We start from the raw sequence: 18183 nt of genomic DNA on the forward strand, positions 1-18183 counted from the left end.
GATGCCTCCACACACGAGCCGCCATTCCATCTTCACCTTAAGTGTCTCCTCCTGCTCCCTCATTGGTCGGAGAGCTCCGCCCCCTGTTGTTTGAATGCACACCTTCTGTAGTCTTGGAATCTTGACTACATCTCCCACAGTTCACCAGGGTTGGAAGGCAGTGCACGGGGGTAACTGTTTGATGTTAAGTTACTCGGGGAGAAAGATGATTGCTGTAACGGTGGCTGGTCCCGTGTGGGAATGGTGTCCTGTGACTCCCTCAGGCCCCCACTGTCGTCCCAGCCTCTCTTGCATAGGCTTGGCGGGCCGCGGGTCGGGATACATGATTCCCGGCTCCTCGCACCATGTCGAGCTGCTCCTGGCAAACAGCCCAATTCCAAGCTTCCGCAGTCCGAGACGGGCCGGAGCTACCAAAACCTTGGTTAAGTCCACAACTGTTGCCAGCAATGCTCCGGCCTCTTAAGCGGAACGGGGCCTCTTTAACACGCTACTGGCCAGCGTGTAAAACATCCAAACACACCCCTACACTTCCAAGAGGTAAGAGGCCACACGGAGGAATCCTTTTGGGAGACTTTAATGTGGACACTGGGCATTATGCATTTCGGCGACCCTTCGCCTCGTCAGATGCCTCCACACACGAGCCGCCATTCCATCTTCACCTTAAGTGTCTCCTCCTGCTCCCTCATTGGTCGGAGAGCTCCGCCCCCTGTTGTTTGAATGCACACCTTCTGTAGTCTTGGAATCTTGACTACATCTCCCACAGTTCACCAGGGTTGGAAGGCAGTGCACGGGGGTAACTGTTTGATGTTAAGTTACTCGGGGAGAAAGATGATTGCTGTAACGGTGGCTGGTCCCGTGTGGTAATGGTGTCCTCTGACTCCCTCAGGCCCCCACTGTCGTCCCAGCCTCTCTTGCATAGGCTTGGCGGGCCGCGGGTCGGGATACATGATTCCCGGCTCCTCGCACCATGTCGAGCTGCTCCTGGCAAACAGCCCAATTCCAAGCTTCCGCAGTCCGAGGCGGGCCGGAGCTACCAAAACCTTGGTTAAGTCCACAACTGTTGCCAGCAATGCTCCGGCCTCTTAAGCGGAACGGGGCCTCTTTAACACGCTACTGGCCAGCGTGTAAAACATCCAAACACACCCCTACACTTCCAAGAGGTAAGAGGCCACACAGAGGAATCCTTTTGGGAGACTTTAATGTAGACACTGGGCATTATGCATTTCGGCGACCCTTCGCCTCGTCAGATGCCTCCACACACGAGCCGCCATTCCATCTTCACCTTAAGTGTCTCCTCCTGCTCCGTCATTGGTCGGAGAGCTCCGCCCCCTGTTGTTTGAATGCACACATTCTGTAGTCTTGGAATCTTGACTACATCTCCCACAGTTCACCAGGGTTGGAAGGCAGTGCACGGGGGTAACTGTTTGATGTTAAGTTACTCGGGGAGAAAGATGATTGCTGTAACGGTGGCTGGTCCCGTGTGGGAATGGTGTCCTGTGACTCCCTCAGGCCCCCACTGTCGTCCCAGCCTCTCTTGCATAGGCTTGGCGGGCCGCGGGTCGGGATACATGATTCCCGGCTCCTCGCACCATGTCGAGCTGCTCCTGGCAAACAGCCCAATTCCAAGCTTCCGCAGTCCGAGGCGGGCCGGAGCTACCAAACCTTGGTTAAGTCCACAACTGTTGCCAGCAATGCTCCCGCCTCTTAAGCGGAACGACGCCTCTTTAACACGCTACTGACCAGCGTGTAAAACATCCAAACACACCCCTACACTTCCAAGAGGTAAGAGGCCACACGGAGGAATCCTTCTGGGAGACTTTAATGTGGACACTGGGCATTATGCATTTCGGCGACCCTTCGCCTCGTCAGATGCCTCCACACACGAGCCGCCATTCCATCTTCACCTTAAGTGTCTCCTCCTGCTCCCTCATTGGTCGGGGAGCTCCGCCCCCTGTTGTTTGAATGCACACCTTCTGTAGTCTTGGAATCTTGACTACATCTCCCACAGTTCACCAGGGTTGGAAGGCAGTGCACGGGGGTAACTGTTTGATGTTAAGTTACTCGGGGAGAAAGATGATTGCTGTAACGGTGGCTGGTCCCGTGAGGGAATGGTGTCCTGTGACTCCCTCAGGCCCCCACTGTCGTCCCAGCCTCTCTTGCATAGGCTTGGCGGGCCGCGGGTCGGGATACATGATTCCCGGCTCCTCGCACCATGTCGGGCTGCTCCTGGCAAACAGCCCAATTCCAAGCTTCCGCAGTCCGAGGCGGGCCGGAGCTACCAAAACCTTGGTTAAGTCCACAACTGTTGCCAGCAATGCTCCGGCCTCTTAAGCGGAACGGGGCCTCTTTAACACGCTACTGGCCAGCGTGTAAAACTTCCAAACACACCCCTACACTTCCAAGAGGTAAGAGGCTACACAGAGGAATCCTTTTGGGAGATTTTAATGTGGACACTGGGCATTATGCATTTCGGCGACCCTTCGCCTCGTCAGATGCCTCCACACACGAGCCGCCATTCCATCTTCACCTTAAGTGTCTCCTCCTGCTCCCTCATTGGCCGGAGAGCTCCGCCCCCTGTTGTTTGAATGCACACCTTCTGTAGTCTTGGAATCTTGACTACATCTCCCACAGTTCACCAGGGTTGGAAGGCAGTGCACGGGGGTAACTGTTTGATGTTAAGTTACTCGGGGACAAAGATGATTGCTGTAACGGTGGCTGGTCCCGTGTGGGAATGGTGTCCTGTGACTCCCTCAGGCCCCCACTGTCGTCCCAGCCTCTCTTGCATTGGCTTGGCGGGCCAGCTTCCGCAGTCCAAGGCGGGCCGGAGCTACCAAAACCTTGGTTAAGTCCACAACTGTTGCCAGCAATGCTTCGGCCTCTTAAACGGAACGGGGCCTCTTTAACACGCTACTGGCCAGCGTGTAAAACATCCAAACACACCCCTACACTTCCAAGAGGTAAGAGGCCACACGGAGGAATCCTTTTGGGAGACTTTAATGTGGACACTGGGCATTATGCATTTCGGCGACCCTTCGCCTCGTCAGATGCCTCCACACACGAGCCGCCATTCCATCTTCACCTTAAGTGTCTCCTCCTGCTCCCTCATTGATCGGAGAGCTCCGCCCCCTGTTGTTTGAATGCACACATTCTGTAGTCTTGGAATCTTGACTACATCTCCCACAGTTCACCAGGGTTGGAAGGCAGTGCACGGGGGTAACTGTTTGATGTTAAGTTACTCGGGGAGAAAGATGATTGCTGTAACGGTGGCTGGTCCCGTGTGGGAATGGTGTCCTGTGACTCCCTCAGGCCCCCACTGTCGTCCCAGCCTCTCTTGCATAGGCTTGGCGGGCCGCGGGTCGGGATACATGATTCCCGGCTCCTCGCACCATGTCGAGCTGCTCCTGGCAAACAGCCCAATTCCAAGCTTCCGCAGTCCTAGGCGGGCCGGAGCTACCAAAACCTTGGTTAAGTCCACAACTGTTGCCAGCAATGCTCCGGCCTCTTAAGCGGAACAGGGCCTCTTTAACACGCTACTGGCCAGCGTGTAAAACATCCAAACACACCCCTACACTTCCAAGAGGTAAGAGGCCACACGGAGGAATCCTTTTGGGAGACTTTAATGTGGACATTGGGCATTATGCATTTCGGCGACCCTTCGCCTCGTCAGATGCCTCCACACACGAGCCGCCATTCCATCTTCACCTTAAGTGTCTCCTCCGGCTCCCTCATTGGTCGGAGAGCTCCGCCCCCTGTTGTTTGAATGCACACCTTCTGTAGTCTTTGAATCTGGACTACATCTCCCACAGTTCACCAGGGTTGGAAGGCAGTGCACGGGGGTAACTGTTTGATGTTAAGTTACTCGGGGAGAAAGATGATTGCTGTAACGGTGGCTGGTCCCGTGTGGGAATGGTGTCCTGTGACTCCCTCAGGCCCCCCACTGTTGTCCCAGCCTCTCTTGCATAGGCTTGGCGGGCCGCGGGTCGGGATATATATATACCAGTTCCCAAAAGGGTAAATGAAACGCACTCACTCGTCTTCTGAAATGTTACAGTGGCTTTATTCCAACTTTAACCCAACGCGTTTCGCCTATCACGAAGCTTGCTCACGGGATATATATATATATATATATATATATATATATATACTCCGTCCAGCAGCGCCTAGCGCGTCTTCATCGCTGTGGCTGAGACTCTCCAAGCAATATGGAGAGTAAAAATGTATTGCCTTAAGGCACCGATGTGGTCCGTTATTGCTGAGTTGGGAGAAAGGGCCCGGAGGCCGGTAGGCATTTCTATGCTCACATTGTATATAGTTAATAATGCTGCATTATTATGGGATATGAAAAATTAAAGCACTAAGCAGGATCAAAGACATAAAAACTACAACTCCCATAATACCTGTGCATATATAGATGATGGTAATTAGCACGTCAAACAGTTAACACCCACTTGAAAAAGACACAAGGTCGAAACGCGTCTTGGGAATCTGTTGTTTGTATTAAAGAATTGTTAACTGACTCCTGGAGTGCAGCGCCATCTCCTTTTGGTGAATAATATATATATCATATATCATATATCTATATCTATCTATCTATCTATCTATCTATCTATCTATCTATCTATCTATCTATCTATCTATCTATATTTCTATCTATCTATCTATCCAGCTATGTATCTATATATATATATATATATATATATATATCGAAAAGAAGTCCTCAAATTTGCCCCAAAAGCAAAAAGACAGGTCGCGGCACAGCAGGAGACAGCACAATATTTTATTGTGCACCAATTAAAGGACGACGTGTTTCGGCGTATTGCCTTTGTCAAGTGATTTCCTGTACATCAAATTCCTTTAGAAATAGACTTTAGAGTTCATAGGCATAGAAAACATACTTAGCATATCACCGTATTGTAAGTCACAACATATTTTAAACTCATATGTCGATAAATGTCAAATCATTCTTTGGGATTGCGCAGTGTGCTCAATAATATTAAGGAGCAATAATAAACATTTAAAAATAGACTGGAATTCATGGGCATAGAAAATGAGCCACGTTTAAACAGTAAAAGAGAGAGATATGAAAAACAAGAGAAAAGAGAAAGCTTTTTTTTAATGGTTCTTCTGTGGTTAATATGAAGTTATCTAAGTGGATATGAATGGATCTCTAGGGAGATCCCATTGATCTCAAATTAGTCAACATTATATTAATTTGACATTTGATGATGTCCGCCATAGGAATATTAAAAATCATAACAGCCAGACAATGGAAAATGACAACTTCATCTTTGTTTGGAGCTTTGTTGTGAGACTCCTCTCAGGTTGCCACAGTAAAACAGATAATAGCTAATAACAATTTTAGTTGTAAAAAATATGAGTTAGGGAAAGCATGCAACATATTTTAATCTTCACATGAGGTTGTCTATAACTTTTTCAGGGTCTTTTTTAATTTAGGTTCCTCTAGAGAGCACTCTCTTTTTCTCATTCTAACTTGCCTCACTCTTTTTGTGACAATGTGTATGTCAGTTGCTCTATGGCCTTGGATGTTGAGGATTACTTACTATGATTAACTGTTTATCTGCTGTGAGAATGAGGTTCAGTGTAGCTCCTGTCTCAAGTTAACAGGTTTTTTTTATCAGTCAGAGGGATTTCTTTTTCCAGCTTATGATCCAGGTATTAAATAGTAATTGAGTTGAGGCCTATGACTGATACCTGGGTTCAGTTTCACCAACATCATTGCCTGTTGTTGCTGTGAGGATTACAAAACATGTTTTGCATTTAGCAAACGAGTTAACTTATATCACATGTATTCAATTGCCAGAATTCACTGTATTTTTAACCTATTTTTTTTATCTTTTCTTTAATGCCTTAAACTGCACAGATTTCTGTTGTTCTGTCTTGGCGTCCTAAAATTTCTCTTACTTGGTAACAGAATGAACTGTATGAGCTGATCCCTGTACACAGTGGACCATACCTCCTTGCACATAGCCAAAGGTTTTTTTTACTGTAACACATTTTGATAGTATTTCTGCACCCATGTTCCTTGCTGCTTACAAGTTATTAGAGTGATCTGCAGACTCACAGTTCCTTATCTCAAAGATAAAGGAAGTTATCTAGGGCCTGATTAAGAGTTTGGCAGACTAAGTACTCCGTCACAAATGTGACAGACATCACATCCACCGAATTACAAGTGCCATAGGATATAATCCATTTGTAAGACGGCTGACATGACATACACATCGTTTGTGAGGGTGCATCCCATCCGCCAAACTGTAAATCCGGCACACAGTATTGTTGTTCCTGCTCACAATCATGATCTGCTCCTACTATTTCTAATAGTCTCTCCTCATCTTTTGTCCCAAGTTACATCATAAACTAAATATTCAACAACCTAACCCTTAGCTGTTCACTAAAGCAGGCCCAAACTCATTCAAGGTCACTTGCCTCCTGCCCTGTACAAAATACAGCCTCAATTGTCAAATATAGGTTGCAAAAAGAGTTGCCACTGGCCCTCATTGCCAGGCAATATACTGCCTTTGTGGCGGTCCTCAAAGTCAGATCTCAAACTTTTCTCTCAACAATAATCTATTATGCCAGGACAGCGTCACTAGCAACCCATTCGTATCCTTTTAAAGCAAGATTCCCTGTGGTCAGAAGGTATTTTTCCAACACTAATCTTCATTACAAATGTCTCAATCTAAAATAATGGCAATGTTATGATCTCAGCTTCTGATGACAATCTGGAATCCTTTGACAAGCACTTTGCATTTCTTCTCCATGCATGATAAATCAGTGATCTCTGATGTTTTGAAGTCATTGAAGTTAAACCTTTTACCTCTCCAGATGGGTCTTGCAAAAGAGTCCAGATAACTGACCCCCCTTTCTTAAAACCGGTTTCCTACGTCAATACTCCTCACAGAAATCCAGTTGGACTTCCCTGAACCACTTCTTGAAGTTCCGTCCTCTCAACCCAATTTCCCTTTCCAATTGAAGTGGTAGTGCACCTCCCTCTCACAATGCTCTATCTGAGAAGGTGAGTCACTTCACTTCTTACCTTCAATCTATAACCCAACCCAAAATTAAAATAAATCACCTGATCTCTGCCCTGCATATCTGAAGTCCAGTGCAAAGATAAACTCAACATTTTGTGCAGCACTTCCTCGAATATTGATTTTTTCAGAAAGACAACAGCAGTTCCAGTAAGATCTATCACTTATATACAAATGTATTCATGGGATGTTTCTAGCATAAAATCACATAGACTTATGTTGTGAGTTTCTGAGAGGAAGGTGGATGTCTAACTACATGTGAAACAAGGAAACTGAGCAAGTGGCCTTCAAAAGCATTTTCACAGGAATGATGCTTCAAACATTGCAACTTTCAAAAATCATGCTTGAGGTGCTGACATGCAAACCACATTTAGATTTGAAGCAAGGGTTTCTGGTTAATAGTGTAACTAAAATGTCTACAGCAGGTATTAGAACCCCAATCAGAGGGCCACGGAGCAAGCAGGAGTTACTAGGCCCACCGTGGGGGTTGAAGCCTTTTACTCCTGATGTCCTAGGGCCCGTCCTACTATAGATCCTTAGCAGCTGGGCAAAGTACCCCTTCAACACCTGACTCTGCGGTAGGACAGGTTGAGCAGGCTAGGAATTTTTGGAGGGCGGGGGCAGTTGAGAGGCAGACACAGGAGGGTGAACACAGGCTCACAACTCAAAATATGCACAGCAGCAACAATAAATGGTTAGCCAGTCAAATACTCACTTTTGTGATTAAATAAGTATTTCTATACAACTACAAAGTAGAATACAACATTCACAAACAATACACACAGTCCCCTGAGATCAGGGCTCTAGAGTTTCATAGGCGGATCCCTTAGTCCACTTCCCTCAAGCTAGTGGTAGTGATCATTCCACATTCACTATAAGCGACATTCAGGTAAAGCCCCCACTAGTAGTTTAAGTCTCAGGAATCCAACTCTGTATTAAAGTAAAAAATGTTCCAGCGTGGGAGCGATATCTAGCAAGTTCCCTGGGACCGACTGGCAAGAATCAGTCTTACCCACGGTAGCAAAGTGCAAAGTGACCAGAGTCTATGAGTATGCCCTCTCTGCAGGTGCTGGAGCTGCAGCAGCTGTCTTTGGTAAAGTCTTTGCACATGACCCAGGAGGGCAGAGATCGAGAGTCCTTGAGTTTCTTGTTGCTCTTTCAAGCTGGGTAAATTGTTCAGCCCTTACCTGAGAAGCTGAGAAGGTCCAGGAGGTGGTCCTCAGTCACGATGCAGGTCCGCTAGGGTATTCACTGGGCCTGTTTCCTCTGATAACGATCTAGACCAAGTCACGATTCCCGATTGGTCCCAGTGGTGCCCTCTGGCATACAGGGTCACTGTATTAGTTTTACCCCACACCGGCTACTGCTCACTTGGCACTTCACAGTTGACAGTTTAGGAGGTCTCAAGCTCCCCTTATTAGAGTCCATTTCAAGACAGCAAATGTGATTTAGAGTCTGAGTCTTTGAAGTTTAGTTTGGGGGTCTGCTTCCTTGTGAGTTGTCCACTCCTCTGTCCTCTCTTCTTCCTAAAAGCAGTCTGTCGCAGCAGGAGTGACTCCAAATGTGATAGCCCCACAACAGAGGCCATGGGAGTGACTAGAAGTTCAATCCTTGGATGTCAGCCATAGTGCTATATATATCAAAAAGTTACCCTTGGGTCCAAGCCCCACTCAATATTTTTCTCGTATCAGTCCTAAGATTTGCCCTGGCCCCTACCTTGTTACCTCTCTCAGAATCAAAGACCACCCTTTGAAGTGGTGTACTGGAAGCCTGGCTCTTCCTTTCTCAAGTTTGTCCCGCACAGCTTGCAGGAATTCAGCAATACACAAATCTGTATTCGGGAATCATCTACCTCCACATATTTTAACATACAGCTCTGGGTCTCCCAGAGTGGAAATCAGCGCCTGCCATGTATTGTACCATTCTCAGGCATACATACACCCAGCACATGCATATATGTACTGCACAGCACTGCATTATCGCTGTATTGTACTATTCTCAGACACACATACACCCAGCACATGTACACCACACTTACACTGCGCAGCAGTACACACCAATTCGATGTAGGTCATGGGTGAGTTAAGAACACTACAGCGGAACCTTAAATGAGTGAGCCTCTAGGCCTCAATCCAGTGACTCAGGTAAAAAGGACCTGCTCACTTCTACTGATCACTACATGCTATGCTACCACCACTGTTGTCATGCTGCTTAGCTCCTGGTAAAGACAGTAGACTTTCACCACTATGAGGATAGCAGTTTGGGTGGCCGTCCTGGCCCAATAAGACCGCATTTCGTGAGTCAGGCCTATCTAATAGTGCACATGAATGATCCATATTTGCCTATGACTGGAAAAATTCAGCATTAGGGAGCCAAACGTCAGTAGAGTTGGGGCAGGGGTGCAAAGTTCATTACAATGTGGAGGACTTTTCCGTCCCAAGAGCAGGTTACACACTAAAACAGAGCTTCCCAAACATTTTGGAACCACAGCCCACTTTTTTTGTACAACAAACTTTTGCAACTCACTTAGCTTTAATGGACATGAATATGGTAATTTTTTTATGTAGCTAAAGCATCATGTGGTAGCTCATTGTCATTTACAGACCACACATTTTTCATTGTCATTTACAGACAGCACATTTTCCGTTGAAATGGTCACTAATTTTGCATAAACAAACAGTCTTACTGATAAAACTATATTGCATTCAAATGATAATGTGTGGAAACCGAGTTTCAGTGACTATTTAGTATTTGCGCATCTCCAAGTAAAGTGTCTTAATTTGTTCTGATCCTATTAAAGTCTTTGTATCCATCACATTTCAGGATTATAAAAATAAAATGGTCTTCATTTTTGCTTTCCTAACTGTTGAATGTGTACAGTACATTTACAGGTATTTGCTCAGAAATACTGTCATTTTTTCGTAACACACAACAAAATTTCTGTGTTACGAAAAAATTACAGCATTTCTTTTCACAGTTCATGTACCCTGGCAAGATTGTCATATAATTCACTTTACGTCTCTTTCTCCGACTGCAAATTGAGAAAAGTTTGTAAACATCAATCTCCATGTTAAACAACATAATCAGAAGAATAACTTTGTCTTTGAAGCACAGCAAATGTGACAAGATAAATACCGTATTTAAAGGCATCTTTAAGTATTGCTTGGACTTTCGCGACTCACCAAAAATCTTCTGACGACCCAATCGTGGGGCACGACCCACAGTTTGTTAAACACTAACATAAACATTAACATCAATTTTAATTCAGCTCCTACTTTGCACCCACTGCAGTAGTGCACAAGAACCATGAAACTGCCAAATGCGTATGAACACACACATAACTGGTCAGTTAATAGGGGCAATTTTCCAAACCACCAACAGATCATGAGCAGATGGCAACCAGAGTATTTATCCTATTTTGGAAAGGTGAGAATGAATGCAGAACCTCTGGGGTTTGCCCTTTCTCATGCATCAGTGACACACTTGTGTCTGGGTTCAAATATCAAAAAACAAGGATGGACTCTTATACCCAGAACGGAACTTGTGTCAATTTCACTGAAAAAACACAGATGTCCTGTGGGTAACATTTTAAACAAAATCTATCATACTCATAATACAAATTCCACAGTAGATAGTATTGTATAGATAAGATTGTATGTCAAATTATTGAAATGAAGACAAGCGCCCAAAATGTTACTTGATTGTGATATATAATATCACAGCATTCACATAACAACGTAAAACAATCAATGTAAAACGCTCTTGGTGCAAAAAGGTGCTGAATACAAAAGCCCCCAAAAAATATATGAGGTATTCTTGCCTCAGAGACCCAAGATCTGTTGAGTAGGGGATTTTAGCCATTCTTCTTCTTCTGTGGTAAGATAGGCACACTGCTGGGGCGAGCCTCACCTATTAATTTTGGGTAGTATGTGAGTGTGTATACGTTGTGCCATGTAAATGCAGTTATAGCTGTTAGGGGATGATTTATGCTTTCTTCTGATGTCTTTCACAAGCAGCACTCCTGCATAAAAATTCCAAAGAATATACATGACAAACAGTCAAGAGTAACTTTTTTCTTTTTATCGCTAGGTTTTGAATTGGGCTTTGCCATGTCCAGCCCCAACGCCTTGGTCTGCTGGGAGGCTCAATTTGGGGACTTTCACAACACTGCCCAGTGCATCATTGACCAGTTCATCAGCACTGGCCAAGCCAAATGGGTCCGTCACAATGGGATTGTGTTACTGCTCCCTCACGGAATGGAAGGCATGGTAAGATTTCCTCCGGGCATACTCCCAAACACTCAATTGTGCTCATACCCATAAGAATGAAAGGGATAGCTGTAATCAGGGGATTATCTGAAATTAATTGTAACACTGTGGGCTTTCAAAGCATCCCTTCAGTACTCCTTTTCTTGAGAAGTTAAGATCCATAGGTTATGTTACTTTACAGCTTCCAATTCAGTTTGCCATGCCTTAAAGCTGTGGTTTGATTCAGGCACTGACTTTTAGAAAAGAACTGTTGTTAGAGAAAGTAGCTTTACAAATAAGGCTGAAATAGAATGTTTAAAGTGACAGGAATGTTTTCCTAGATCAAAACATGAAAAATTTACTTAGGTGTCTCGTAATTTGAAGCATGTTGACTTGCCAATGACGGTAAGATATTTAAGAGCGTGATCCTATTAAAGTCTATTGAGAATTAACCCTTTTTGGAGGAGTATATAGGTTTGAAAAGAGGCTAACTGCATTGAAGTCTATGAAACCATTTTGTTTGTTGTCATGAGGGTAAACATGAGTGGAAAGAGTGTGATATTTCAAATAAGGATGATTGTACTCGTTAAAGGTTTATCCTTTAGTCAGCCATACATGTTTTATTCCACAAAGCTTCTTATGTAATGTGTGTCGCTGTGTGTAATATATGGCTTTACATGCTAGGCGGTACTTTAGTCTATTAGAGTTAATCTGTCATAGTAAACACAAGGAGATGCTGGACGGAGCGCTGAAACTTTTCAGACACTCACCCCCAATCACAGATCTGGGTTGAATCTATAATCGTTCTTTAGCTCGCTTCGCTCCCCCAGTTCAGACACAGCTATATGTTTCAAATCAGTCTTGACCCTGTGCCTCATGGGAACAGTCCAGCCCGAACTGCAGTTAATCTGTCATACAATATTCTTCTGAAAGAGATTTCCTTTCAGCACTTCTTTTACAGTTGGTTGCTCCTAGAGTTCATTGTTCAACTGTAGAAGGGTGTACCTTTTTTGTAAGGGGCTTGATACTATGGAACAGTATTCAAATCTCTGCTTCCTCATTCTTTAGTTTGAGAAGCCTTCTGAAAACACTGATTTGTTTGGTGGGTATATGCCCTGTTGTCTTAACTCCAGTTACAAGATCTATTTAAGTTTCAAAGCTCTGAGGCCTACGTAATAGTATGTAGTACAAGACCTTAAATTAATTAGGTTCTGTACCTTACCATGTAAGAATACTGCGAGGCCTAGAGAGACTTCATGATAATTTTTCAGGAGCCCCAGTGCTATCAGGTCCATTTGCACCCTTTTCTGTCTGAGCAGTGCCTACCTCAGACCCAAGCACCTTTAAGGCCCATCCAGAGCAGTCAGTAGACTTGATAACATAATCTTCTTGCTGCCACCATGGTGAGTCCTCTATAGCGATACAAAAGGGGATGATGGACGGAGCGTTTGAACAAATCAAACACTCACCCCAGTCAACTGATCTGGGTTTAATCCATCACTATTCTTTAGTTCACTCAGCCACCCCAGTTCAGACATGGCTATATGCAAATCAGTCTGACCCTGTGCCTTATGGGAACAGTCCAGCCCGAACTGCCAAGCCATGTCTTCCCTGGACCGGAAACAAGCATCCTGGGACCGGTTTCGGATTCATAATCCTCATCAGCAGGCTATCTTGAATCCAGTGGCCAAGTGAACAAGGGACTCACGTCTGAGTATACCCTGCCACACTTAGGGCGAACAAAGCGATACAAAAGGGGATGATGGACGGAGCGTTTGAACAAATCAAACACTCACACCCAGTCAACTGATCTGGGTTTAATCCATCACCATTCTTTAGTTCACTCAGCCACCCCAGTTCAGACATGGCTATATGCAAATCAGTCTGACCCTGTGCCTTATGGGAACAGTCCAGCCCGAACTGCCATCTATAGTCCTCTATAGCCCTTCGAGCTGACAGTAGTCGCACTTGGTTTAAAGAGGTTGCGCATGGTGGTGCCCCTTTCGGACACAGACCTTGGTTCTGGGTGTCAGAGTGTGTGGTTGGTGGTGCCGCTTATTCTCAAGTTTGGTTTGAGTGTGAGGAAGCAGTACTTTAAGACGATCCGTGCTGAATGCCGTTCATTGTAGGAGAGGTTGGTGATCATTACAGTGTTGGTGCTGACTGAAATCAGGCCACACCTGTGTTGGGATTACGCTGCACGGTAGAGCACTATCAGAGAGTTAAGTTTCCCAGTGGACGAAAGCCTCTTGTTTGCCTGTAGAGATGGCAGCCGTCTTATATTTTTGGGTATGGATTTCCTCATGGTGCTTGATGACCTTTTTAGGCAATTATGCTACAGTGTTGCTGCAGCTGGACTTCGCTACATGGATGGTGAGTTTCAAGAGTCAAGATCTCTAGTTACTAAAGATTGGATTATGGACATTTTAATTTACAGACAAAAATCTTGAAGTAGTTTGTGATTTGTAAACAAACTTTGAACTACTCCTTGTTCATTTGTTTGAAATCTGAAGACTAGGCTGTATGTTCTGCTAAGAGTTCCTGGGAAGTAACAGGACACATTCTAAGCGTACATTTCGCATGTATATAAATATTAATGAGTGTATGTGCAAGGTTTTACATATTATATTCATTATATATATATATATATATATATATATATATATATATATAAGTTATGCTCAGGTTTCACTTGTACAAAACCAGAGACATTCAGCAGATATAGGTAGCTGAGCTAACTATAACTGGCGCCCCCGCAATGCACTGCTTATGACTTCACATATTACATCACTCATGACATGGTCAGTGACATCACTCATGACTCCTAAAGTGCAAGGTCCCGGGGGTAGGCCACCGGCACATTGCTGGCCATGTTATGTTATGTTATTTTTATTTGTACCGCGCACAGCTGCCCCAGCAAAGGGGCGTCCTGGCGCTTTGAGAAGGTAAACACAACACAGCATTAAAAGCGGGCAGAAAGGAGAAGAGACACAACAGATGAGCTAAACAAATAAAAAGGTCTTGATAGCCCGTCTAAACTGAAGGAGCTCATCGATGGCCCGGATTTGTGGAGGAAGAGAATTCCACCAGCTCGCTGCCAGGACTCGAAAGGAGCGGCCACCAATTCTGCTCAACTTAAAACGCGGGACCACTGCTAAGTTCTGGCCTAGCGATCTAAGAGTGCGAGAGGGGACATAGGGGATCAGCAGTTTCTCCAAGATTTGTGGGGAAGTACCCTTGAAGATTTTAAATGCAAGGCAGAGAACCTTGAATCTAATCCTCTGCTGCACAGGGAGCCAGTGGAGAGAGCGCAGGGCATTGGACACCGAGCACCGCCTAGGCAGACCTGTCACCAGTCGGGCCGCAGCGTTTTGAACCCGCTGGAGCCGCAGAAATTCTGACTGGTTAACCCACCCCCAGGTTTTTTATCTCTGCCGCTGGGAGGGGAGTCACACCCAACTCCGAAGGCCACCATTTGTCACCCCACAAAGCCACCTGTTTACCAACCACCATAATCTCCGTCTTCTTGGTGTTTAACTGGAGACAGTTGGAATTCATCCAGTTAGCCACTTCCCGCAGACCATCACAGAACCTGGGAGCCTCCAGGTCTGAGTCCCCACTCAGTGTGACCGCCAGCTGCGTGTCATCTGCGTAAGAGACCATGGTCAGGCCCCACCGCTTGACGACCACAGCCAACGGTCTCACATACAGATTGAAAAGGGTGGGACTCAGTGATGACCCCTGTGGGACTCCCTGGTCTAACGGGTAGGATGACGACTTACCGGGCGGGATCGCCACCTGGAATGACCTATCCGTAAGGAAGGATCGAAACCAGTGCAAGGCGGAGCCAGAAACGCCCACCTCCTCAAGACGCCGAATCAGAATCCCGTGCGAGACCGTGTCGTGGGGCTCTTAGAGGGCACGTACCCCTCCTTTGTTCACATCTTGCCCAGGGAGGTGGTGGTTCCCGGGACCGGGGGTCCTCAACGGACCCCCTTCATTATTGCATTTGTGCCCCCGGGAGGTGGAGGTCCCCAGGGCCTCTTCCGATAAAAATAAAAAAAAGAAAGAAACAACGTATGTGCCCCATGGAGGTGGCAGACCCTGGGGCAGTGGAAGAGGCCCTACAGCCTCCCCTGCGTTAATTAAGGGGAAAAACCAGTGTGGCCTGGGGAGGTGGCTGTCTCCAGATGGTGGTGGGGGTCCGCAAGGCCCCCACAACATAATTAGCCCTGGAAGGTGGTGGCCCCCGGGGCTTCCCTCTGGCATTCATTACTAAAAGTGCCCCCGGGGAGCTGGCGGTCCCCAGGGCTGTTGGCTGGTCCACTGGGCCCGCCCGCATTAATAATTAAAAATGCCCCGGGGAGGTGGCGGGGCTTTGATAAGACCTAGGAGTGGGGGCCAGTGTGCCCCCCTCCTATATTTACCCTATGCACCCTGGACCTGGCCCACCTGGGGGTTATTTTGAGCAAGTGCAAGAGTCTGTGCTTCTTTTTTTACAATTTTGCCACAGATTTGTAGATCTACCCGCTTTATGCTATGCTATTCTACTGTACACCATTCCAAACTAAGCCACTCCACTGTACGCCACTGTACTATATGCTACACCACTCTATGCTATTCCACTCTAAGCCACTCCACTATATGCCGCTCTACTCTAATAAATTCCACTGTATAAACAGTCCACTCTATGCCACTCCACTCTACGCTATTCCACTGTATGCCACTCTACGCTGCTCCAATTTACGACACTCAACTGTATGCTTTTCCACTGCACCTCACTCCACTATAGGCCACTCCACTATATGCCACTGCAATACATGCCATTGCATTCCCACTATGCTGCTCTACTCTTCGCTATACCACTATGCCATTCCACTATACGCCATGGCACTCTACACTCTTTCACTGTATGCCACTCCACTCTACACCACTCCACTCTACACTATTCCACTCTACTGTATGCTACTCCAGTCTATGCCACTCCACTGTACGCTATTCCAGCCTACGCCACTCTACTGTGAGCCACTCCACTGTAAGCAAACCTACTGTACGCCACTCCACTTTATGCTGTTCCACTATATGCAGCTATACTCTGTACATCTACTATATGCTATTCCACTCTGCTTTTCTATCAAAGTCCTTAAGCATAGTATTAGCCCAGTGCCATCCACGCCGAGATAGAAAGGGACAAAGTATTTTGCCACTTCCACAGTAAAGTCTTTAAGCATAGGATTAGCACAGTGCTATCCATGCCGAGCTGTAAAATGGCCGAAGACTTTTACCACTCCAGGCACAGTATTACAGCTATGGTAAAATACCATCCAAGCCAACCTTAACTGAATATAAGCAACCCCTGACACATGTCTCGTTCTCATTAGATCTCTTCAGAGAGGTATAGCTTTGTCCAGACACAAGGCATCACCCAATATAAGTCAAAACAATACCCTTTCATGCATAGAGTGACACATAAATTATGCAAGAAAAGATGCAGAGAGCTCTGGGTAGTTCTCAAGTTTAGGTGGAAAGCAGCTCTTGTATAGCGCACTCTCAATACCATCGCTACTCTAAATTTGCTCACCTCAAATGTCTGCTTTTCTATCAAAGTCTGTAAGCATAAGATTAGCGCAGTGACATTCACGCCGAGATAGAAAGGGACAAAGTATTTTGCCATTTCCATAGCAAAGTTTTTAAGCATAGGATTACCACAGTGCTATCCATGCTGAGCTGAAAAATGACCACAGCCTTTTTCCACTCCAAGCACAGTATTAGAGCTTTGGATTTTGTGAAATACTATCCAAGCCAACCTGAACTGAATAAAAGCAACCCCTGACACATGTTTCGCTCTCATTAGAGCTCTTCATAGAGGTATAGCTTTGTCCAGACACAAGGGAGCACCCAGTATAAGTCAAAACAATACCCTTTCAGACGTATAGTGATGCATAAATTATGCCAAAAAAAGAAGCTGAGAAGCCTGGGTGGTTCTCAAGTTTCCACCACTCTACTGAATGCTATTCCAGCCTACGCCGCTTCACTGTGAGCCACTCCACTGTACGCTAACCTACTGTAGGCACTCCATTCTACGCCACTCCACTGTATGCCACTCAACCATACCCCACTCCACTTTATGCTATTCCACTATATGCAACTACACTCTAAACCACTCTACTACATGTTATTCCACTCTACCTCACTCCACTGTATGCCACTCAAGGCTACACCACTCCACTGTACAACACTGCACTCTATACTATTTCACTGTATGCCACTCCTCTCTATTCCATTCCACTCTACACTATTCCACTGTACACCTTACTCGCCACACTACATTAACTATAGCTACGCTGTGGGGTTTTAGGTTTAAACCTATAATAACTGATAAAACCCCACTGAAAGAAATAACCCTCACCAGTGAAAATATATAAACACTGAAAAAACACCTGCACAACCACAAGCTAATGCCCTTCAAAGAAAGGAAAAAGAGAGTCAAAGAGTCATTCTTTTCTTCCTGAAGGGGCCAATACAATGTAACTTTGTTATACAAGCTAGCAGTAAGAAAGATTGGGCTAACATTCTTCTTCTACAGTTTTGATGTTTAGGGATGCCACTAAAATATTGTTTCTTCTTCCTTTTTTCAGTTTTGTGATCTTTGGTCTAAAGATGCAAGGTTTAGAAGCATGTTTTGGGTCTTGTTTAATTATTTTATAAACTGTAGAGAATCAGGAAATATCTAAATCATATCTGATATTTTGGCTGCCATAATTTATCAGCCCCAGTTTCTAGTGGGCCAGTCTTGATAGTAGGTGAATTGCCAATGCCTCAGGCTTTAAATATTCAATACAAGGTATAGTGACAAGCATATGGAAAAAGAGCGCTATCACCAAGCG

General features: G+C 45.5%; 1 protein-coding gene across 2 annotated transcripts in view; it reads left to right on the top strand.

Moving 5' to 3' along the window:
- The window catches only part of OGDHL (oxoglutarate dehydrogenase L), a 683466-nt gene that overhangs the window by 532453 nt on the left and 132830 nt on the right, over positions 1-18183 (top strand). For both annotated transcript variants that reach the window (XM_078643351.1, XM_078643352.1), the window contains exon 17: positions 11139-11317. In XM_078643351.1, the coding sequence (XP_078499477.1) occupies positions 11139-11317 (179 nt within the window). The remainder of the gene's footprint in view (positions 1-11138; positions 11318-18183) is intronic.

The sequence above is a fragment of the Lissotriton helveticus genome, chromosome 5_1 (genome assembly GCF_964261635.1).
Source record: "Lissotriton helveticus chromosome 5_1, aLisHel1.1, whole genome shotgun sequence".
Lineage (NCBI taxonomy): Eukaryota > Metazoa > Chordata > Amphibia > Caudata > Salamandridae > Lissotriton > Lissotriton helveticus.